This window comes from Erythrolamprus reginae, chromosome 9 (genome assembly GCF_031021105.1).
Source record: "Erythrolamprus reginae isolate rEryReg1 chromosome 9, rEryReg1.hap1, whole genome shotgun sequence".
NCBI lineage: Eukaryota > Metazoa > Chordata > Lepidosauria > Squamata > Dipsadidae > Erythrolamprus > Erythrolamprus reginae.
Window position 1 is genome coordinate 56,967,670 of NC_091958.1, and position 22,665 is coordinate 56,990,334.

At 46.7% G+C, this 22,665-nt stretch overlaps 1 protein-coding gene across 2 annotated transcripts in view; it reads left to right on the forward strand.

Annotated features, from left to right (window-relative positions):
- Nucleotides 1–22,665, forward strand: part of LLGL1 (LLGL scribble cell polarity complex component 1) — a 49,909-nt gene that overhangs the window by 16,776 nt on the left and 10,468 nt on the right. For both annotated transcript variants that reach the window (XM_070761440.1, XM_070761439.1), the window contains exons 2-13: nucleotides 2,632–2,729; nucleotides 11,863–11,944; nucleotides 13,029–13,144; nucleotides 14,498–14,656; nucleotides 16,022–16,184; nucleotides 16,894–17,029; nucleotides 18,717–18,771; nucleotides 19,678–19,832; nucleotides 20,519–20,736; nucleotides 20,974–21,041; nucleotides 21,233–21,386; nucleotides 21,739–21,843. In XM_070761440.1, coding sequence (XP_070617541.1) covers nucleotides 2,632–2,729; nucleotides 11,863–11,944; nucleotides 13,029–13,144; nucleotides 14,498–14,656; nucleotides 16,022–16,184; nucleotides 16,894–17,029; nucleotides 18,717–18,771; nucleotides 19,678–19,832; nucleotides 20,519–20,736; nucleotides 20,974–21,041; nucleotides 21,233–21,386; nucleotides 21,739–21,843 — 1,509 coding nt within the window. The remainder of the gene's footprint in view (nucleotides 1–2,631; nucleotides 2,730–11,862; nucleotides 11,945–13,028; nucleotides 13,145–14,497; nucleotides 14,657–16,021; nucleotides 16,185–16,893; nucleotides 17,030–18,716; nucleotides 18,772–19,677; nucleotides 19,833–20,518; nucleotides 20,737–20,973; nucleotides 21,042–21,232; nucleotides 21,387–21,738; nucleotides 21,844–22,665) is intronic.

Sequence of the window (22,665 nt, forward strand, 5' to 3'; positions counted from 1 at the left end):
ACGGGGTGAATCTTGTACAGGGTCTTTAACGTCTTCCTAATAGACCTGCTTCTAAAAAACACCGGGTTGCAAAGAAGGAGAAAAAAAACAGCCTTTCTTGCAAACTTTGGGAGCTGTTCCCCCGGCTAGGGTCCTTTTTTAAAAAATCCACCTGCAGGAGGCTCAGAACGAGGTCCAAACTTGTCCACTCAATTGAATTTTTAATTCATTGCTAGGGTTTCTCTTTCGGTTAGGCCTTTGCCTCGGAAGTCTGGAGCTAGGCCAGGCTGAGGTTTCTGGAGCCCTTTTGCTGCTTCAAGGGCTGGCACTGTGCATTGGACGCTGAACGCTCTGGGAAATGGGCTTTACTCCCTAGACGGCCTGGAGCAATTGGAATTCGGGAAGTTTTTTGCTGAGTGGTTATGAGCAGCTCTTTAGGGGAAAGAAGGGAGGGAGCAGGTGCTAAGGGGAAACGGTGATGTGTGCTCGCCCCCGTGGCTCTGAGTGCTAGTGGAGTCCAGCGCAATTCTGCTACTGCACCTGGGCAGGTAGCAAAATTGCGTGCGGACATGCAGGTGCGTCCAGGTGCAGTAGCAGAATTGCACTGAACTCCGCTAGCCCTCAGAGCCACGGGGGGCGAGCACACGTCACCGTTCCACCTTAGCTGCCCACCTCTGGGAGGGAGATGGGAGGAAGGGCAAGGAAGAGTGGATGGATGGAGAGTGTTGTGGTTAGCTCTGGCCCAGCTCCTGCCCCAAGGACTGTGGATGTGAGGGAGACATCCACATGCTGCAGGCCTGTTTTGCCCCCGGTGGAATCTGCTAATGAAGGCTCCTCTGACCAAGAAGACATGAGTGACAGGGAGGAGGAGAGTGTGGCAGACAGCTCAGAAATAGATCAATTATCTCTCTCCTCCTTGGATTCAGAACAAGAGTTAATGATACAGCCACGCATGCGGAGAGCGATGCATAGGCCACAACAACTGAGAGATTATTATCAAAGAAAATGAGGCCACCTGTGGTTGGGTGGGGCTGTGGTCATTAGGGAGGCTGCTATAAAGAGCAGCCTGTGGGTTTGGCCATTGTGGAGGATTATCTGATCCTTGTGTTTCGTGCCTGCCTTGCTGACTTTGACCTTTTGTGTGCTGATTTTTCCCCGCTTTGAAACTAAACCAGAGCAAAGTGTGTTTCACTTTGTGAAAGAAGAAGGACTGTGAATTGCCTCACAGCTGCAAGCTAAGTATCACAGAACTGATAAGGGACTTGTACAAATTACCAGTTTGTTTGGAGACCAGTGCTCTTTGCTATACAAAAAGAGTGCTCTGTTTATTTGCATTTTCGGTATAAAGAACATTGTTTTGAATTTTCAAACGTGTGTGTGTCTGAAATTGTATCTGTGCATTTTTGGGAGGATTCTACCAGAGAGCTCGACAGAACAGAGGGATGGGGGAAAAATTGGATAGATGAAAGGAAGGAAAAAGAGGGAGGGAGGAAATGTCTTTAAAAGGTGTGTGCAAAAACTCTTGAGACTTTAGGGCCAACTCCCGTGAACTTGCATTTTTCATAAATGCCATCAACGGAATCTTGCTAACCATCCCGCCTCCCCAGCTTGAATCTCGAAATGTTCCTATTCTTTTCAACAAAGGGGTGGATCCCAATGGTCCTAGGTCCAGACTTCTTCCTCCTCTTCCACCCTGTGATCCGGGGAGGTTGGGGCCCTTGACTTCAAACCTCCAGTGATGGGGGGGAGGTTGTTCTGCTCCTCCACCAAGGGGCTAAAGACCCCTGGGCGGGACATGGGTTTGTGGTAGGATGCCCCCACTCCCTATGTCCACTGTGTGGTCTCCAGAGGAGAGGAGAAAGGGGGCTGGGGCTGACCAGGGAGAGGAAGTGGGAAGCTTTTTTTTGCTGGAGACCCTTTAAGAGCTGCCTCTCTTTCTTTCTCCCTGCCAACTATTCACTCCCGTTGACCCTGCTGCGCCTCGGAGAAGCCAAGTTGGATTTGGCTGAAAAGATTCATTTGTCCGTCCACTCCTGCCGGGCCGGGCTGAATGGATTCTCCAGGGAGCAGGAGGGAAAGATCTTTGGACGTTGCTCTGGGCTCCAGCTCTTTATTAATCGAGCCTTTCTTTCCGAGTGGGCTCCACTCCACCTCATTGCGTGGGAGGCCTTGGCTTCCTTGACTCATCAGCAGAGGGGTCGGTCAGGCTGAAAGACCACCAGCATCTTTTGGACTGGTTCAGAGAGACAACGGACCGAGCCTGGCCCTTCTTGCAGGATACGTCAACCCATTCCAGCTCGGCCTCCCTGACTTTTTAACCAGCTGTGCAGGAATTTTTTAAAAATACAGCATTTTTACATGTTTTCATATTTTTCTTTCAATTTTATTAATTTGTTTTAATTAACTTTCTATATAATATTTTTTTATCCTTTCTTTCCTCTAACCAATTATAAAAATTCTCCCATATCTTATAATATTCTGAGTCTTCTTTCCCTTCTAGCTTTTTTGACAACATATCCATCTCTGCGCAATCCATCACTTTTTAAATCACCATTCTTTCTTCTGGCATTCTATCGCATTTCCATTGCTGACCATCCACTTCTTGCTTTGATGACCCTCCAATGTGATTCTTCTCTTCTTTTCTTCTTCCAGATGGTGGAGCATGGGTTCCCCAACCAGCCCAGCTCCTTGGCCTTTGACCCCAAGCTGCGCATTATGGCCATCGGAACCAAATCGGGAGCGGTCAAAATGTATCCTTCTCATCACAACAACAATGGAGGCCTTTCTGGGCATGGAGTTCTGGCGAAGACGAGACCCCCCTTGAAGTCTGCAACAGGGTTTGGGGAAAGGACCCCCAGTCCTTGAGGAGACGGGAACGAGGGTGGGTGGGTTCTTGCTGTTGGAGCGTCTACAATGGGTCTCCTGGGAATTATGAGTGCAACCCATTCTGAGATGGAATCCCCCAATTTGAGAGTCTCCAAAGATAGTTGGCATTGCAACGTGATTGAGGGTTGGGGAAAGAATGAAGCTGCCAACTTAAGGAGAGTTTATTTTACTTATTTATTTTATTTTATTTGTTTTGTCAAGTACATACTGGTGGTATACAAAGATATAATATTTATATGTATGATACTGGTAAAAGAGAAACATTAGGATGGAAGGAACTCTGGTGCACTTTTGCACAGCCCTTACTGACCTCTTAGGAATTGGGAGAGGTCAACAGTGGAGAGTCTAAGAGTAAGGTTTTGGGGGTTAGGTGATGATACTACAGAGTCTGGAAGTGAGTTCCATGCATCAACTACTCGGTTACTAAATCCGTATTTCCTGCAGTCGAGTTTGGAGCGGTTCATCTTGAGTTTGTATCTGTTGTGCGCTTGTGTGTTGTTGTGGTTGAAGCTGAAGTAGTCATTGACAGGAAGGATGTTGTAGCAGATGATTTTATGGGCTATGCTTAGGTCGTGTTGAAGGCGACGTAGTTCTAAGCTTTCTAAACCTAGGGTTTTAGATGGGATTCAATCTACGCGCAGCTGTGAAAGTCCAACATGGATGGGTATAGAAGGCAGCATTAAGTTAGAAACCTCTCATTTATAGTTTTGAAGGATGTTGGCTAAGATCTAGCTAGCTGATAAATGGATCGGAGGGGAAGGAGTTGGGAGGTTTTCCCTGGGTTCTTACCTGGACCCACAATCCATCGTTGTTATGTGGAGGCTGTATATGTGCGCGTGTTGTGCGAGGGGCATTTGGAAAACCGCTCTGAGTCTCCACGGGCCTCTTTTCGAGCTGGAGCCTTGGCATGCTTGCTCGGCGATGCCCCGTCTCCATGGAGTTGGCAGGCTCCGAGTACAATACAATACGTTCCTTCTCTCGGGCCTTGCCTTCTCCGCCTTCCCTGCTCCTGTTTGATCTTTCCTGCTTATCCTCACCTTCTCCTTTTCCTGGGGGGCAGGGGGTGGGCTATCTCAGAGCAGGGCCCAGCCTGTGGGAACAACTGCCCTCTTCCAAACTTCTATCCATTCTAAAGTCCTTTTCCCCCTAGCTGAGACAGGAATGCCAACCTCCCCGCTAGCAGCTGGAGAGAGAATTGGATGGCATTCCCACTGGGTTGAGTTTTAAATACATGGCATAAAGGAGGCCGGTGGGGATTGTCTCCAGTCATACTTGGGTAACCTCTGTTTCCTGAATAAGCCAGCATGGGTTGGCTCCATCCAATCAATTCTTGCTGATACATATCTGTATTTACATTTGAAATTTCTTATGAATCATGTAGTGCCCAGCATCTTCGTAGATCAACTGATTTACACCCTGTTGTGTTTGGAGATTAAAGTTGGCGTTTGGGGCATCTGAGTTGGGGGAGTTTTCCCCAGTCCTTCGGCCACCGACCCCTTCCTCCCTTCCTCGCTGCCCCAGACTTTCCTTCCAGCATCTGTGGCGCACTGGGAGCCTGGCTTGGCGATGCGACAGAACATGTGCAGCTTGGCAGGAGGACGGAGGAAATGGCTGAAGAACAGAGGATCCAGTCTTTGGGGTGGGGCGGGGGGGGCACTCTCAGCAGGGCCGGTCGGAAACAGCTGAGGCTGCTTAGAAAAACCCTTTTGGTCCAGCGCTGTCTCCGCTTTGGGGTCTTTCTCCCTGGGGCCCTTTGCCAAGGGAACCGGGGTGTGAGTGAAATAATATTTAGACTTATATACCTCTTCCTAGTGCTTTTACAGCCCTCTCTAAGCAGTTTACAGAGTCAGCATATATTGCCCCAAACAATCTGGGTCCTCATTTGACACCCCCACCCTCGGAAGGATGGAAGGCTGAGTCAACCTGGAGACGGTGATGAGATTTGAACTGCTGAACTACAGCTAGCCTCCAGTGCTGCACTCTAACCACTGCGCCACTGTGGCTGACAGACACCTAGATGGATGGATGGATAGATAGATAGATAGATAGACAGATAAATAGATAGATAGATAGATAGATAGATACATAGATACATAGATAGATAGATAGATAGATAGATAGATACATAGATAGATACATAGATACATAGATTCATAGATAGATAGATAGATACATAGATAGATACATAGATACATAGATTCATAGATAGATACATAGATAGATACATAGATAGATACATAGATAGATACATAGATAGATACATAGATTCATAGATAGATACATAGATAGATACATAGATAGATAGACAGATCGATGATGGATAGATGGATGGATGGATAGATAGATAGATAGATAGATAGATAGATAGATAGATAGATAGATAGATGGATAGATGGATGGATGGATAGATGGATAGATGATGAATAGATAGATGATAGGTAGATGATAGATGGACAAATGACAATGGATGGATGAATTGATGGATGGATAGGTAGATAGAGACTGTGGATTGATAGATGGATCAATAGATAGATAGATAGATAGATAGATAGATAGATAGATAGATAGATAGATAGATGGATAGGTGGATAGGTGGATAGGTGGATAGGTGGATAGGTAGATAGGTAGATAGGTAGATAGGTGAAAGGAATGATAGGACAAGGGTGGCATCAAAAAATCTGAATAAATAAATAAATGATGAGAAATAATTAATAGTAATAGCAGACTTAGTAAATAGTCCTCCATGGAAGGCAGGTGGGCAGCCACTGTTTTTTCTGCAGTCCTGATTCTCCTCTGAAGTCTGTGTCGGTCCTGTTGGGTTGCAGAACCGAACCTGACAGTTATAGAGGTGCAGATGACAGACTCAATGATTCCTCTGTAGAACTGGATCTGCAGCTCCTGGGGCAGTTGGAGCTTCCTCAGGAGGAACCCACTGCTGATTCAGTGCTTTGGGGTGGGGGATGGATGGGGTGAGGGAGGCATGAAAATCCTCACCTGGACCGCACTGTGACCTCTCTCACCCTCTGGGTCTTCCCTTGGGGCAAGAAGGGAGACGGCCACGTGCTTTCTGCACTGACCAGCCCAGCCCCCCCTCCACCAGTTTCTCTGCTCCTCCCGCAACGGCAGAATGGATAGTGGTTGGTGCCAGTTCTCTAAAGGCAGCCCCCTCCTCTCTTTCCCCGATTGGAGAAGAGAGGGGCTGGGTCTGCAGGGGGCTGAGCTGTTTCTCCGCATTTGAATGGCTGAATGGATTTTGGGGTCACTTCCCAAGAAACTGGGGCAGAAAAATCACGTGGCTCTTTTTTGCTTTGGTGGCTTCCCCTTCCAACGGCAGCATTCGCACGGTTCCATTTGTCTGCTGGTTTCTGCCGTCCTTGGAGGGTGGGGGATGGGATGACTGGGTTTGGCTTCTTTCGTCTTCACCTCCGAAGGGACCCTTCATCATGTTTTGGGGTGGGTGGGACAGAAATACCCCATTATGGGAACAGGCAGAGTTTTTCTTTTGAGATCTTGCAACAGTTGCTCTAAAATAGCATTTAGACCTAGCAATTAGATTTATATGCCACTTCATAGTGTTTTTACAGCCCTCTGTAAGTGGTTTACGGAATCAGCATATTGCCCCCAACGATCTGGGTTTTCATTTTACCTCATTTAGAAAGGAAGGAAGGAAGGAATAAGGAAAAGGAAGGAAGGAATACCAATAAATAGCCCTTAGATATATCACCCCGAACAATCTGGGTCCTCATTTTACCTACCTCGGAAGGAAGGAAGGAAGGAAGGAAGGAAGGAAGGAAGGACCAATGGCCCTTAGACTTATATCCTGCTTCACAGTGCTTTTCCAGCCCTCTCTAAGCCCTCTCAGCCTCTTGCCCCCAACAATCTGGGTCCTCATTTGACCCACCTTGGAAGGATGGAAGGCTGAGTCAACCTTGAACCATTGGTGAGATGTGAACTGCTGAACTACAGCCAGCAGTTATGGACCAATTCTTGAAGGCTTTGAAGCCTCTCGAAAGGATTGTTTTGTGGGTGGGAGAAACCTTGAGGGTCCCCACGAGGATTCAGACTTGTTTGTGGCTGAACTGGGCCAACGTCTTCTCCGCTGGTGGGTAAACCTAATTCCCACCCGGTCAATACGGCATTGGGGAAAACAAAGGGAATTCCCTTCCTGCAACGCCCCTGGGGACCCCCCAGGGAGTTCTGGGGAGCCGTTTCTTAAAAGCTGTGGGAGGTGCAGGGGTGCCGTTGCCTTTGGCTGCTTCTCGGGGTCAGCCACGGGTGTGGTTCTCCTTCCTGGCTTGGGTGGCTGCCTGCGGCTGAAGGGCGTGGACTGTTTTCTCCGTGGATGCCAAGATCTTTCTCCCCCGGAGGAAGCTGTGAAGTTGGCTTGGTGCATCGGACCTCTGGCAGACCTCCCGTCTCCCCTGGGGTGGGGGTGTTAAGGGGTCTGCTAAGGCCCCCTCCCTCCCATCCCTTGTCTTTGCTTTCTCCACCCAAGGCAGCTCCAAATGACTCATGCACCAAAGGACAGATTGGGGACTCGCTCGGACACAAGCGGGCATCACTTGGAAGGTTTATTATGGCAGCGTTCCCCAACCTTGGCAACTTGAAGATATTTGGACTTCAACTCCCAGAATTCTGGGAGTTGAAGTCATAGAAACATAGAAGATTGACGGCAGAAAAAGGCCTCCTGGTCCATCTAGTCTGCCCTTATACTATTTCCTGTATTTTATCTTAGGATGGATCTATGTTTATCCCAGGCGGGTTTACATTCCTGTGGATTGACCAACCATGTTTGCTGGAAGTTTGTTCCAAGCATCTTCTACTCTTTCAGTAAGATACTATTTTCTCACGTTACTTCTAATCTTTCCCCTAACTAACCTCAGATTGTTCCCCCTTGTTCTTGTGTTCACTTTCCTATTAAAAACACTTCCCTCCTGAACCTTATTTAACCCATTTCAATGTTTCGATCGTGTTCCCCCTTTCCCTTCTGTCCTCCAAACTACACAGATGGAGTTCGTGAAGTTTTTCCTGATAAGTTTTAGGCTTAAGACCTTCCACCATTTTTGTCGCCCGTCTTTGGACCCGTTCAATTTTATCAATGTCTTTTTGTAGGTGAGGTCTCCAGAACTGGACACTGTATTCCAAATGGGGTCTCACCAGCGCTCTATATAAGGGGATCACAATCTCCCTCTTCCTGCTTGTCATACCTCTAAGTCCACCAGTCTTAAAGTTGCCAAGTTTGAGCATCCCTGGTTTCTGTTACAGTGGCTTGCCCTGTCAGTGGTGGGTGAGGGTGGTCTTAGAAGTTCTTGCGAAGGGCTGCCTGAAACACCCTCGTTTTGAATCTCCTTGGCAAGTTTTAAGAACTCGCAGCCGACTGGGATTCCAGCAACATCCTCTGTGTCCATTTTTTGCTCCTGGATTTGACCAGATGGTGTTTTATTCTTAGAACCTGTCTGAAGCTTCCTCCTCTTCATCTGAGAATAGTACCCAGCTAAGAGCAGCTTTGCTTCCCTTGGTGGAGGGGGGCGGAAGGTGTCATGTTGGTTTGCTTTCAATCCAGCCCTTCTTTGCCACCACGCCTGGGCCAGGGGTCCTGTTTGCAGAGGCCAGGCATGGAGGGCTTCTGGTGGAGGCTACTGAGCCCCAAATGTTTTGCCTTGCGGGGTCAACAAGGGCTGGGAACAAAGAGTGAAGCAATCTGGAACTAAGGATAAATTTCCTGACAGCGAGAAAACCATGAATCAGTGGAACAACCTGCCACTAGAAATTGTAGGTGCTCCACAAAGTCTGGGCTTTGGCCCCTTTGGAACTGAGCCATGGAAGCGGCAGATGAGCATGGACATGCAGTTCCAGTTGCACAAGTAGCATATGTGCACAACCACTTGTGCAAATGGAGGTGTGCATGTATGCTCACCTTCCACATGTGTGTAAACCAGTGGTTCCCAGCCTTTTTCTTTTTTTGCCTCCTGTGGCAAACTGTTCCACCGGTTTATTACCCTTACCATTAGAAAGTTTTTTCTGATATCTCATCTTGCAGTTCCATTCCATTGTTTCTAGTCCTTCCATGTGCTAGTGAGAACAATGCTGACCCCTCTGCTCTATGACAGCCCTTCAGATATTTGTAGACAGCTATCAATTTTATTTTATTTATTTGCTTGTCAATCAAGTATAGGATAGTAGTAGTTTATATAAACATATCAAAGAAAGTAATGATAAAAAAGACGGTAGGACAGGGACGGTAGGCACAATGGTGCGCTTATGCGCGCCCCTTACAGACCTCTTAGAAAAGGGGAGAGGTCAATGGTAGACAATCTAAGGTTGAAGGTTTGGGGTTTGGGGAAGAAACCACAGAGCCAGGGAGTGAATTCCAGGCACTGATCACTCTGAAGTTGTATTTTCTGCAGTCGAGTTTGGAGTTTGGTTTACACTGAGTGTGAATCTATTACGTGTGTGTGTGTTGTTGCGATTGAAGGTGAAGTAGTTATTGACAGGTGAAGTCATTAACAGGAAGGGTCTGTCGCTTCTGGGGGAGACACACTTCTAATGTCCCCTCCACCATCTCCAAATCCACCTGCAGGGAGAGCAGTTGGTTGACCCTTTGCGATTCACCCTACAGCTTTGGTTCCCAGGATTCAAGTCAATGGTTGACCTTCCCATTGGCGAAGGTTTATTTTTATTTGTTGATTGATTTTGTCCAATACACAGTGAGGGTTTTAGTGGGTATACACATAGTAAAATACATGATGAAGGTTATAGAGGAGATACTCATAGTAAAATATATCTAAGAAAGAATAGATAAGAAGATATAGGAATAGAACATATCAATGAAAGAATAGAAGAAGAGATATAGGAATAGAAGGAAGGTATAGGAGATATAGAAGAGCAACAGGACAGGGGATGGAAGGCACTCTAGTGCACTTGTACTTGCCCCTTACTGACCTCTTAGGAATCTGGAGAGGTCAACCGTAGATAATCTAAGGGTAAAGTGTTGGGGGTTTGGGGATGACACTGTGGAGTCCGGTAATGAGTTCCACGCTTTGACAACTCGGTTACTGAAGTCATATTTTTTACAGTCAAGTTTGGAGCGGTTAATATTAAGTTTAAATCTGTTGTGTGCTCTTGTGTTGTTGCGGTTGAAGATGATTGATCCAAGAGGCCCCCCTCCAACCCCAAAGTTGATCATCCCTCCCTTTTGTTGGATTGTGGCTTGGATTTGTGCGCCACCCAAGCCTCGCCTCTCCCCCCATTCTTTGAAAAGTAGGTCACACACCAGCGTGGTAAACAAAGCCCAGCATGGTAATTTGTGCCTGGGGGCAGGGGGGGGAGAAGGGGGCTGCAGAGAGGAGCGAAGTGGGAGGGGGATTGATGTGTGCCGAAATTGGATTCCTCTTAAGCCCAGGAGTCGACCTTAAGGCAAATGTCCCTTCTTCAGCCATGGGCTCCAGTTCTTAGATAAATATTGCCAGCTGAGTCTGTTTGCTCCATCAGTTTCTTCCAATAGTTTTTGCTGGTTTATTTTTCTTTTTGTTTTAAGCAAAAACGATTTTTGGTTTTGCAAGGCCGAGAGGCGCTGGGGGAAAATCAAATGGCCTCTTTTTTCCCTATATTTCTCCTCCTCCTTTTGGCAGCTTCATTCAAAGATGAAGCGATGGTGTCATTTCCTCCCTTCGTGTAAACACGCACGTTTTGGAGAATTCCCCAGCCAGGCTAGAAAAGTTGCTGAGTCTCTTTTTTTAATGGATATTATTATTAAAAACAAACTGGTGGTGCTTGGAAGGCTTTCCAACCTGTACAATTGCAGCCTTGTGGGGGTGCACAGCCTAGTTTGAGCATCCTTGTGCAAAGCCTTGGCAACTTTTAAGACTTGGGGACTTCAATTCCCAGAATTCCCTGTGCTGTCTGGGGAGTTTTGGGAGTTGAAGTCCTCAAGTCTTAAAGTCGCCATGTTTGGAGAGCCTTGTATTAAGCCATGGAGTAGGAGCAGAGGACAAATCGAAAGCATTTAAGCTTGTATGAACACTAGAACAAAGCCAACATTGGCCACTTGCAGGAGATCATTATTGTGTGAATGGGGTCTCTGCTCTTTTGCTGACCCAGGCAAACTTTTGGAAGAAAGAAGGAGCTTTAGGGGCCAAGGCAGGAATTAGGATCTCTTGCCAATGGGTGTCCATCATTGGTGATAGTTTCTGAGCAGTGTTTGGATAAACAGAGGCAACGAAAGACCCTTTCCTAGTGGAATGTCCTGACCATGGCTGAAGGGTCAACTGGGAAACTTTCAGGGGCGGTTAGGGCATGTCGTATTGTCGTACCTGTTTGTTTTTTTAAAAATCTCCCTTTAACCTTCGAAGAGTCCTGAAAGAGGATTTCAAGAAACATAAAAACCTAGAAGATTGATGGCAGAAAAAGACCTCCTGGTCCATCTCCTCTGCCCTTATACTATTTCCTGTATTTTATTTTAGGATGGATCTATGTTTATCCTAGGCATGTTTCAATTCAGTTCTTGTGGATTGACCAACCACGTCTGCTGGAAGTTTGTTCCAAGCATCTACGACTCTTTCTGTAAAATAATATTTTATCACGTTGCTTCTAATCTTTCCCACAACTCAACCTCAGATTGTGCCCCCTTGTTCTTGGGTTCAATTTCCTATTAAAAACACTTCTCTCCCGAACCTTATTTAACCCTTTCACGTATTTAAATATTTCGATTATGTCCCCCCTGGGTTGAAGATAATGATGATGATGATGATGATAATAATAATAATAATAATTATTATTATTATTATTATTATTATTGTTGTTGTTGTTGTTATTATTATTATTATTTATTGGATTTGTATGCCACCCCTCTCCGAAGACTCAGGCTGGCTCACAACAACAACAACCAATATGGTACAAATCCAATAATTAAAAACTAAATTTAAGAAACCCACTATGATCAAGTAGGTCTTCCTTTTCCGTTGGTGAGACTCTTCCTTGACTCTGGGCCTCCTGAAGCTATGGTGCCCCCGGAGTGGAATTCACAGGATTGCACAAAGAGACGGCCACTGTTACTCAGATGCACTTTCTACCTGGACAGGTAAGAAAAGAAGAAGAATAAATACCTGCATTTGGCTTGTCTGCGTGGCTGCTTAGGCTGACCCTATGAACCAGAGTTTAGAAAGTTTGGAAAGTGGGTGTAGTCACGTTAGCAGCTGTATGAATTATTTAATGTGTTCATTTATTCATTTATTCCATTTCTAAGTGGCTTACAATTATAAGGCAATTCAAAATTAAACAATGAAGACAGTCAGGATATTATAAAGTGCTCATACCACTTTATAAGGCCTGGGTAAGGCCACACTTGAAAACCGGCATTCAGTTTTGGTTACCATGATGCAAAAAGGATGTTGAGAGTGAGACTCTAGAAGGAGTGCAGAGAAGAGCCACAAAGAGGATTAAGGGGGCTGGAGGCTAAAACATACGAAGAACGGTGGCAGGAATTGGGCATGGCTAGTTTAATGAAAAGAAGGACCAGGGGAGACAGGGTAGCAGCCTTCCAATATCTCAGGGGCTGCCCCAAAGAAGAAGGAGTCAACATATTCTCCAAAGCACCTGAGGGTAGAAGAAGCAACTGGTGGAAACTAAACAAGGAGAGAAGCAACTTAGAACTAAGGAGAAATTTATTGACAGTCAGAACGGTGGATCAGCGGAACAGAAGTTGCCCCAACACTTTTCAAGCAGATGTTGGAGAACTATCTGTCTGAAGTAGCCTAGGGTTTCCTGCCTAAACAGGGGGTTGGACTAGAAGACCTCCAAGGTCCCTTCCAACTCTGTTGTTGTTGTTGAAATAAATAAATAAATTGTAATATTGCTCCATGGTTGGATGAAATAATGTGAAGGAGAGGCAGTTTGGCCTAGTGGTTAGAAACTGGGAGCTGGGCAAGTCCTAGTCCTGCCTTAGGAGGATTTTGTGCCAGCCACACACTCTCGGCCCAGCCCACCTTGCAGGGGGGTTATGGGGAAAAAGAGGAGGATGCGTTTGCCACCTTGAGTTGTTTGTGGAAATAATAAAGGCAGGATAGAAATAAATTAAGGGTGTGGCATGGGGAGGGGGCTTCTTGGAGGCGAGGTTTGGAAGGGCCCCTAAGGATGCTTTCAAAAACCCCTTCGATTTCCTGCAGGGCCTCCTCCTGTCCCTTCTGGATGACAACACGCTGCACCTCTGGGACGTTTACCAAAAAGACGGCTACTCCCACCTGGAAGAGACCCGGAGTTTTGTGCTCCCCGGACGGCCAGGGTTAGACAACGCTAAGTACTCATGGCTTTTGTCCCCCCCCCCCTTCCTTCCTTCCTTCCTTTCTCTTTTTCTTTCTTCCTTTCTTTCCTTCCTTCCTTCCTTTCTTTTTCTTTCTTTCCTTCCTTCCTTCCTTTCTTTCTTTCTTTCTTTCTTTCTCTTTTTCTTTCTTTCCTTCCTTCCTTTCTTTCTTTCTCTTTTTCTTTCTTTCCTTCCTTCCTTCCTTTCTTTCTTTCTCTTTTTCTTTCTTTCCTTCCTTCCTTTCTTTCTCTTTTTCTTTCTTTCTTTCCTTCCTTCCTTTCTTTCTCTTTTTCTTTCTTTCTCTTTTTCTTTCTTTCTCTTTTTCTTTCTTTCTCTTTTTCTTTCTTTCTTTCTTTCTTTTTGGTCGGGGGGTTCCAGGGACCCTAGGCAAAAGTGAGGGGGGGATATTCAGCCTCCAACCCCCTCCTGGCTGTTTTCTTGTCTTTTCTTGTCTCTTGCTTGATGGAGAGGAGGGAGGGAAGTCCAGCTGAGTGGACAAGGCATAGCCCTGAATGGGCAGGAGGGCTGCTGGGGGGAATCACTGGGGCAAAAGTTTCTATCTGCTCCAGATTTTGCAAAGGGGGGGGGAGTGCAGTTGAGGGTTTGGCTACAGCAGTGGTTCTCAACCTTTCCAATGCCGCGGCCCCTTAATACAGTTCCTCGTGATGTGGTGACCCCAACCATAAGTCGAGCGCCAATTCTCCCCGATCGATCTTTCCATGCAGCTCATTCTGTTGGGCAGTGATGGCAATAATAATTTTTTGGCAATAATAATTTTTCCTCGGGTGCCGAAAGAGTGTGTGAGCACATGCACGAGTGCCCACACCCATAATTTAATGCCTGGGGAAGGTGAAACAGCTCCCCCCCACCGGAGGCTCTCTGGAGGCTGCAAACGGCCTCTTTCCCAACTTCTGGTGGGCCCAGTAGGCTCCTGGTTCACCTTCCCCAGGCTCCAAAGTCTTGGAACACGAGGAGGGTAAAAACGCCCTCCCCCTTCCCCTCCGGAGGCTCTTTGGAAGCCAAAAATGCCCTCCCAGAGCCTCTGTGCAAGCCAAAAGTCAGCTGACCAGCACACCCATGCACTTTGGAGCTGAGCTAGGGCCGTGGCTCGAATGCCAGCAGATATGGCTCCAGTTGCCACCTGTAGCACCCGTGCCATAGTTTCGCCATCCCTGCTGTAGAGAGTGTGCCAAATACATCGTAGCATCCATAAACGATGCCCCCTCGGCTGCAAAGCTGCCCAATTGCTCTGAAATAACTTTCCCCAAAGGTTCTGAAAACCGCTGGCCAGGCGATCCGGTTCTGGTCCCAAGAGGCTTCTCTTTCTTCTGACAGTTCTCCTCCCAGCATCACCCGAGTGACGGTCATCCTCCTGGGCTCCACCTGCAGCATCGCGTACCTGGGCACTGAAGTGGGGGGCATCTACTTCCTGGGGCTCCCTGGCCTGACGCTGATGGAAGACAGCACCCTCTACCAAGATGAAATCCTGCAGAGGTGAGCAGCTCTCGAGAAACCCGGGGCTTGAGGTCAGCGGGCATAAGTCCACCTGGGTGGTCAGTGGGAGAACTTTATCAGTGTGTGAAGAACCAGACAACCATTGAAGACATGGGATTATCAAGGAGGAGTTCAGTCCTAGGTGATATTCCGTTATATTACGATATAAGGTAAAAGGAGGTTTGTGAGAATGTTAAATGCCGAGTCATTGGGTGTAAACTGCAACGTGATTGGGCCAGAGCATTATAAAATGCAAAGCAACTTTGCAATGAGCATCTTGCTGCTGATATTGTTAGTTGGTTGGCTGGAGCAGTTTGAGCATGAATTAAGTTATTGAGTTACGGAGAAATTAAGATATTAATACGGAGAAACCTGGATTGGTTTAGCATCTACATATAAGTAAGCTTTACTACATATAGTTAAAGTGAAGTTTGTTCCTGTAAATGGAAGACTAAGACAGAATATATTTTGATTGCTTCTGAAGAGTAAAACTGTTTACTGCTGTTTTTCTACAAAAGTGTCTTCGTTATTTCTCTGCATTGGTTCCTAAATTGCCACACTATAAATTCCGGTTTCTTGCCAAATCCTACTGTGTAGCTATAGTAGTATAGCTATTATATATGTAGCTTGTAGTATATCTGGACAAGGATGCCTTCTGAGGGAAGCACCAAATGCTAGAACAAGAGCTCAGGGGATGCCAGAGGTCTTCACCAAAGCTTCACCAAAATTCTTCTTAATATCTTTGTGAGTGACATAGGGGAAGGTTTAGTAGGGGAAGGTTTGCCTATTTGCCGATGACTCTAAAGTTTGCAATAGGGTTGATATTCCTGGAGGCGTCTGTAATATGGCAAATGATTTAGCTTTACTAGAGAAGTGGTCAAAGCAATGGAAACTGCAGTTCAATGTTTCCAAATGTAAAATAATGCACTTGGGGAAAAGGAATCCTCAGTCTGAGTATTTTATTGGCAGTTCTGTGCTAGCAAAAACTTCAGAAGAGAAGGATGTAGGGGTCGTAATTTCTGACAGTCTCAAAATGGGTGAACAGTGCAGTCAGGCGGTAGGGAAAGCAAGTAGAATGCTTGGCTGCATAGCTAGAGGTATCACAAGCAGGAAGAGAGAGATTGTGATCCTGCTGTATAGAGCGCTGGTGAGACCCCATTTGGAATACTGTGTTCATTATTTTGCACTGCAAGCAGGGTGGGTCTTAATGTGAGGTTGAGTTCTTCTGTCCCCATGGCTGATGCCACACAAATGAGGTCACATCTGCAGAACGGCACCTGGGGTCCTTTAGGGTCCATAACTACCTTAATACTTTGGAAAAGGAGATCACACAGGTGAAGCATCCACTTTCTCTCACCTTTCTAGCGTGCCTGAAGACTACCGATGTGGGAAGGCCCTGGGGCCAGTAGAGTCCCTTCAGGAACACCCTCAAGACTCCTCCAAAATCCTCATCGGATACAGCAGAGGCCTGATGGTCCTGTGGGACCGAAGCTCAAGAGAAGTTCACCATCTTTTCCTGGGCAACCAGGTAGGTTGCCTGGCTGGGTTGTATGGAGCCTGCCTTCCTTCCTTCCTTCCTTCCTTCCTTCCTTTCTTCCTTCCTTCCTTCCATCCTTCCTTCGTTCCTTCCTTCCTTCCTTCCTTGGTTCCTTCCTTCCTTCCTTCCATCCTTCCTTCCTTCCTTCCTTCTTTCCTTCCATCCTTCCTTCCTTCGTTCCTTCCATCCTTCCTTCCTTCGTTCGTTCCTTCGTTCGTTCCTTTGTTCATTCCTTCCTTCCTTCCTTCCTTCCTTCTTTTCTTTCTTCCTTCCTTCCTTCCTTCCTTCCTTCCACAGCGGGTCAAATGGAGACCCAGATTGTTGGAGGCAAATATTCTGATTCTGTAAACTGCTTAGAGAGGGCTGTAAAAGCAGGAGGAAGCAGTATATAAATCTAATTGCTATTGTTAATTACCTGAGACCTTGAGGAGCTGGAATTGGCCCTCAGGGGAGATTAGCGGGAGGTTGAAGGGAACAGGGAAGGACTTGGAAGATTACCCACCCTGATTACCCAAGATTAAAAGCTGATCCCTCTGGGTAACCAGGATCAAAAGTCTGCAGTGGCTGGAGGGACCCAGTAGACCCCTCTCGCAATGTCTTGCAGCCACCTGGCCTTGATTGACAGCTCTCCTTTCAGCCTCTTTTTCTCCTCTGTGCCCAAGGCTGGATGGCTTAGCTTGGGTCTGCGGCTTTTTTGCAGCAACTGGAAAGCGTCAGCTGGGAGCGGAGCGGCCGGACCCTGGTCAGTTCTCACAGCGACGGGGGCTACGCTTTATGGTCGATGGCAAACGGTTCGGCCAAGACCCTGCAACCCACCACGTCTACCGTCCCTTATGGTGAGGCTAACATGGAGAAGCTCAAGGAGATGCGGGGTCCCTTGGTCGAGGGTTGGGGTCTAGCGGTCATCTCCTGTCCCAAAAGCCCAGAAGATAAAACCAATCTACAGGTCACCAAGCAGAGGGATGATTGATTGATTGATTCAACTTCTATGCCACCCAATCCCGAAGGAATCAGGGCGACTTTTCCACCTAGAGAAACTGAGGGATGACATTTAACTGTTGTGGAAGCTAAATTATGCCCACCTGGACAAAGGTTTCTATTTTAAAAACAAAATAAAATACACTGCTCAAAAAAATAAAGGGAACACTCAAATAACACCTCCTAGATCTGAATGAATGAAATATTCTCATTGAATATTTCGTTTGCACAACTATTCCATTTGCACAACAGCAGGTGAAATTGACTGTCAATCAGTGTTGCTTCCTAAGTGGAAAGTTTGATTTCACAGAAGTTTGATTTACTTGAAGTTATATTCTGTTTTTTAAGTGCTCCCTTTATTTTTTTGAGCAGTGTATTTATTTAAATGCAAACATACAAACACAGATATTTAAAAACATTTGACGGTGTGTGACAGTCCTGCTGTGCAAATTTTTAAAATTTCTTTAAAAAAAAAACAATCTTTATTATACATTATACATTAAAAAGAAGACATCATTAAATACAAAATATCACAATAATGTAAATTAAACAAAACAAGGAAGCAAGGATAGAGAGAGAACCAAAGAGTAAAAGAAAAGATTAAGAGGGAGTAGAGAGAAGAGTTATGTCAACTATCTAATTGACATTTTGATCCCAAACAACCTGTAGTATCGAGTTCTATACTGGTTATAGGTTACCCCTCAATGTTGATTATGTATATAGTATTGTTGCTCAAGTTTAATATAAAAGTATAGTCTTTAATATTTTATGTAAGTAAGCAGTTCTTTGGGGATTGGTTTGTAGAATTTGATCAATGTCTTCAGGATGTCTTGTTTGATGGCTAATGTAGGTTATTTTCACTCTGTCTTGTGTTGGTAGTGGGAAGTACTGTTGTTTAGTTGTCTTCTTTTTAATGATATTCAGGTATTTTACAATTCTTATTGTGATCAATCTGCATTACCTCTATAGCTACTATAATACATAGTATATATACATTGGTCTTACTCCGGTATCCCTCTTTCCTTTTACCCTTTCTTTTAGTTCCCACTTTCTATTCTTTTTCGATTATATATTTTTACGTTTTCCTTTTCCCCCGACCAACAATAATAGAAACTATTCCAACACTCATAATATTCTGATACGTCCTTATTTTTTTTAACTCCATTGTTAGTTTGCTGGACAAAGGCTTCCACTGCTCCTCAAAGCTCCTAATCTCTCCCCTGCTCAGTCCACTCAATGCATTTGTCCACTTTGAAGGTTGGGTTGATGGTCCAAGGTTTTGCTATGGCTCCACGTAGAGATATAGAAACTTTATCTCACTGATTTCAGCCCATTTGTCTTTCACATAAGGCATCCACTGTTTCCCTTCTTGGTTTTGTCCATCTTTCAATTCCCCTGTTGTTGAAGACCAGACATCTTGACATTGCCAAGGTTGAGAAACAGCGAAATGAGGGTTTGCCATGAGGACTAGCGCCTTTTCACAGGGTGGGACGTTTTTCCTCTTTCCTCGGATGCTGATCAATCTCTTTCCTTCTCCCCTTCTAGGTCCTTTTCCATGTAAAGCCATCACCAAAATCCTGTGGCAGAACTGCGACTCAGGGTGCGTTGCGTTTGTCCGAGTTGTTCCCCCTCTCCGATCTCCGCTTTCCTTTCTCATAGAATGGCCTCTCACTTACAGGCGGTCCTTGAATTATGACGGCTCCCTTCGCGACCGTTTGAAGTTGCGATGGGCCATCCGTGATCCAGATTCTGACCGTCACCCCCTCCTCCCCTCTGCCCGGGGACATGGCAGTTTTGTGCCAGGTGGTGGTGGGGTGTTACCAAAAAAGAGCCCTTCGGGGTGCCTACGGCAAGCCCTTGATTTGCTTAATGACCACGGTCTTTCCTTAACAAACAGGTCCTCACTTAACGACTCCTGCAAAAAAAATATACTGCTCAAAAAAACAAAGGGAACATTCAAACAAAAAATCCTAGATCTAAATGAATGAAATATTCTCATTGAATCCTTTGTTCTGTACAAAACTGGATGTTCTGAGAACCTGTGAAATTGATTGTCCATCAGTGTTGCTTCCTAAGTGGATAGTTTGATTTCACAGAAGTTTGATTGACTTGGAGTTATATTGTGTTCATTGAGTGTTCCCTTTATTTTTTTTGAGCAGTGTATATGTCATAAAATCGGATTGATCATGTGACCCATTTTATAACCCATCACAACTTAATGACTATGATGAGCCCAGTTTGCTATGATCTTAATAATAATAATAATAATAATAATAATTATTATTATTATTATTATTATTATTATTATTATTATTATTATTATTAATTAGATTTGTATGCTGCCCCTCTCCGAAGACTCGGGGCGGCTCACAACAACAATAAAAACAATAAATCGAGGACCTGCCAGAATCCTACTGATTACTTCTGCCCTCTTTGGGGTGGGTGGGTTCAGAGCAAGGAGGACCCATTGCTGCCCCCCTGAATGACTTCCTTGTCTTCTCCAAAGGGGCCACTTCATCATCTTCAGTGGGGGGATGCCCCGGGCCAGTTATGGGGACCGGCACTGCGTGAGCATCCTGCAGGGCCAAACTTTGGTCACGCTGGACTTCACTTCGCGGGTGATTGACTTCTTCACGGTGGGCAGCGCAGAGGCAGAAGACGGTACGTAGAACGTCCAGCCGAGGGAATTCTGGGAGTTGAAGTCGGCAGGTCATTAAGGTTGCCAAGGTTTGAACCTGGGACAGGTTCCCATCACTCTTCGTCAACAGCATTTTGCTGGTTTCCAAAATGAGACCTGGTTCTTTTTGTCTGTGCTGGCTGTCACTTTCATCAACTTCCCGCCAGGGGTGGGCTTCAAAACTTTTAGCTAGGGTTTCTCTGCCCATTGGGCCATGGTGGGTGTGACCTAGTCAGCCTCCTACACTACAGTGGGGGGGCAATTTTGCCCTCTGCAGGCACTGGAGGTTTTCTTTGAGCCTCTTGGAGGGCGAAAATGGCCTCTTCAGGCTCCAGGGGCCCTCTGGAGGTCAAAAACGCCTGTTTCCAGCTTTTCTGACCTTTCAATAGACCCGTTTTATGCCCTCGCCAGCCTCCACGTGCACCCTGCACTTCCTGTATCCAAAATGGGCCGCATGGGGACTCCAGGGAGGGGAGAGACGAATGGGGCCAGTCGGGAGTGGGATTTGGGGGTTCTACAAACTGCAGACAGTCTTAGCCAGGGGTTCTCTTCAATCCCTGTGAACCCAGGGTCCCCCACCCCTGATTTTCCCCCTTCCTCTGATCCAACCTGGTCTTTTCTGCCCTGAACATCGCTGAGAGGTGCTTCTGTTTTTATCGGGCGGTTCCAGAATCCGACAACCCAGCAGCCTTGGTGGTTCTGGTGGAAGAAGAGTTGGTGGTGGTCGATCTGCAGACGCCGGGCTGGCCCACCATCCCCGCGCCCTACCTGGCCCCTCTCCACTCCTCGGCCATCACCTGCTCCTACCACATCTCCAACGTGCCCCTCAAGCTGTGGGAGAGGATCCTCAGTGCCGGCGAGCAGCAGAGCCCCCACCTTTCCTCGGTGGTGAGTTGGGCAATGAGCCAAACAGGAGGGTGGAAAGGAGCTTCCCTGCCAAAGCCAGAGCTTGGAGGAGGAGGGGGCCCGTGGGTAGCGGAGGGGGCCAGAAGCCACTAACCCTCCCACTCCATCTTCTGCACGGAGGACTCTCCATGGAGCAGGCTGAAGGTTTGGGGATTTGGGGACCCCATGGACGTAAAGCAAAGCGAGCTGTGTGTGTTTGTGTGTTTGTGCCCTCAACAGCCTTGGCCCATCGATGGAGGGCGGCCTCTGGCTCAGCAACCCACCCAGAGGGGTCTACTCTTGACCGGGTAAGTGGTCATCCTCACAGCTGCTAGTTGCAGAAGGTCCCTTGGGGGGGGCGTGAGGTCTCGGCCAGGTGACCAGAATATCAGCAAAGCCCTGAAGGCGACTCTTTGGTTTCACCTTATGGGGTGAAGATTGTGGAACGGTTGCCAGAATGGCCCCCGGCACCTTCCACCCCTGCCTTTCCTCTCCTCAGGCATGAAGATGGCACGGTGCGTTTCTGGGACGCGTCCGGCGTCTCTCTGAAGCCTCTCTTCAAGCTGGGCACGGCCAACATCTTCCAGATGGACTGTGAACACAACGACAGCTTGAATCAATCCTACGAGGAGGAATGGCCCCCCTTTCGGAAGGTGCTGGCAACCCTGGGGTTGAATGGCTCCCCCTTGTGGGCGGGGAGGAAGGAAGCCCCCTGGAGGCAAAATATGGGGTGGGGTGGATAGTCCCTCCCTGGGAAAAGGGATTTGTTTGAGATCTTGCTGAAGTCTATCACCAGTTGGGCTCCTGGGAGTTGTAGTTTGGCGGTGTCTGGAGGCCCACCTTAGACCAGTACATCGCAATTAATGTTGATGGAAAGTCCGAAGGTCCATCTTTGGACTCTCTACCTGGGGGGAGAAGACTGTGTCCGTTTTCGGTGTGCAGAATCTGACTTTGTTTTCTTCTTTTCTTCTCCCTCTTTGGGGACAACCCACTTCACTCACCCAGGTTGGCTGCTTCGACCCTTACAGCGACGACCCCCGACTGGGTGTGCAGAAGGTGGCGTTGTGCAAATATACGGCTAAGATGGTGGTTGCTGGCACGGCAGGGCAGGTAATAGTTGTGATGCACCTGTTGGGGTTTCCTCTGAAACCCAGCCTTTTCTCTCCAGATACCTTCACCGTCTTGTGTGCCGTTAGTGGCCTTCTCCAGCCAGATGGAGAAGACTTTGAAATAATAGAAATCACTGAGCGGTTGGGGGGGGGGGAGGTTGAAGTTTGGGAGAAGAAGTCCTGTAGGGATTTGGTGGAGGTATTTTTAGGAGAAGAGAAGGAGGTAGGATGGGATTATATTAAGATAAGATCTGTGATGCCTGTTAAGGAATGTGCAGAGTAACCCCTGAGTTATCAAGGATACACAACTCTCAATACATTAACAATACTACAAGCCTTACTTGTACAGTTTACAAATACATAAACTATCATCAAACACAGTTCTTACTACAGCAGTCACAATGAATCAGCAACACCAAACAGAGAACTAATAGAGATAAAGAGAAAATCTCGCTTCTGGCTCCCTCTTGTGGGCATCTCCAACACTAATTCTTAAAGCTATAGTGCTTCAATACATACAAGCATTCATTGTTAGCTTGTTTCCAAACTGCCCAAGGAGCTGCTGATACAGTTCTAGAGAGGAATCATTGAGTCTGTCATCTGCACCTCTATAACTGTCTGGTTTGGTGCTGCAACCCAACAAGACCGACACAGACTTCAGAGGAGAATCAGAACTGCAGAACAAAACAATGGCTGCCAACCTGCCTTCCATTGAGGACCAGTAGACTGCACAAGTCAAAAAGAGGGCGGGGAAAATATTTACTGACCCCTCACATCCTGGACACAAATTGTTTCAACTCCTACCCTCAAAACGTCGCTACAG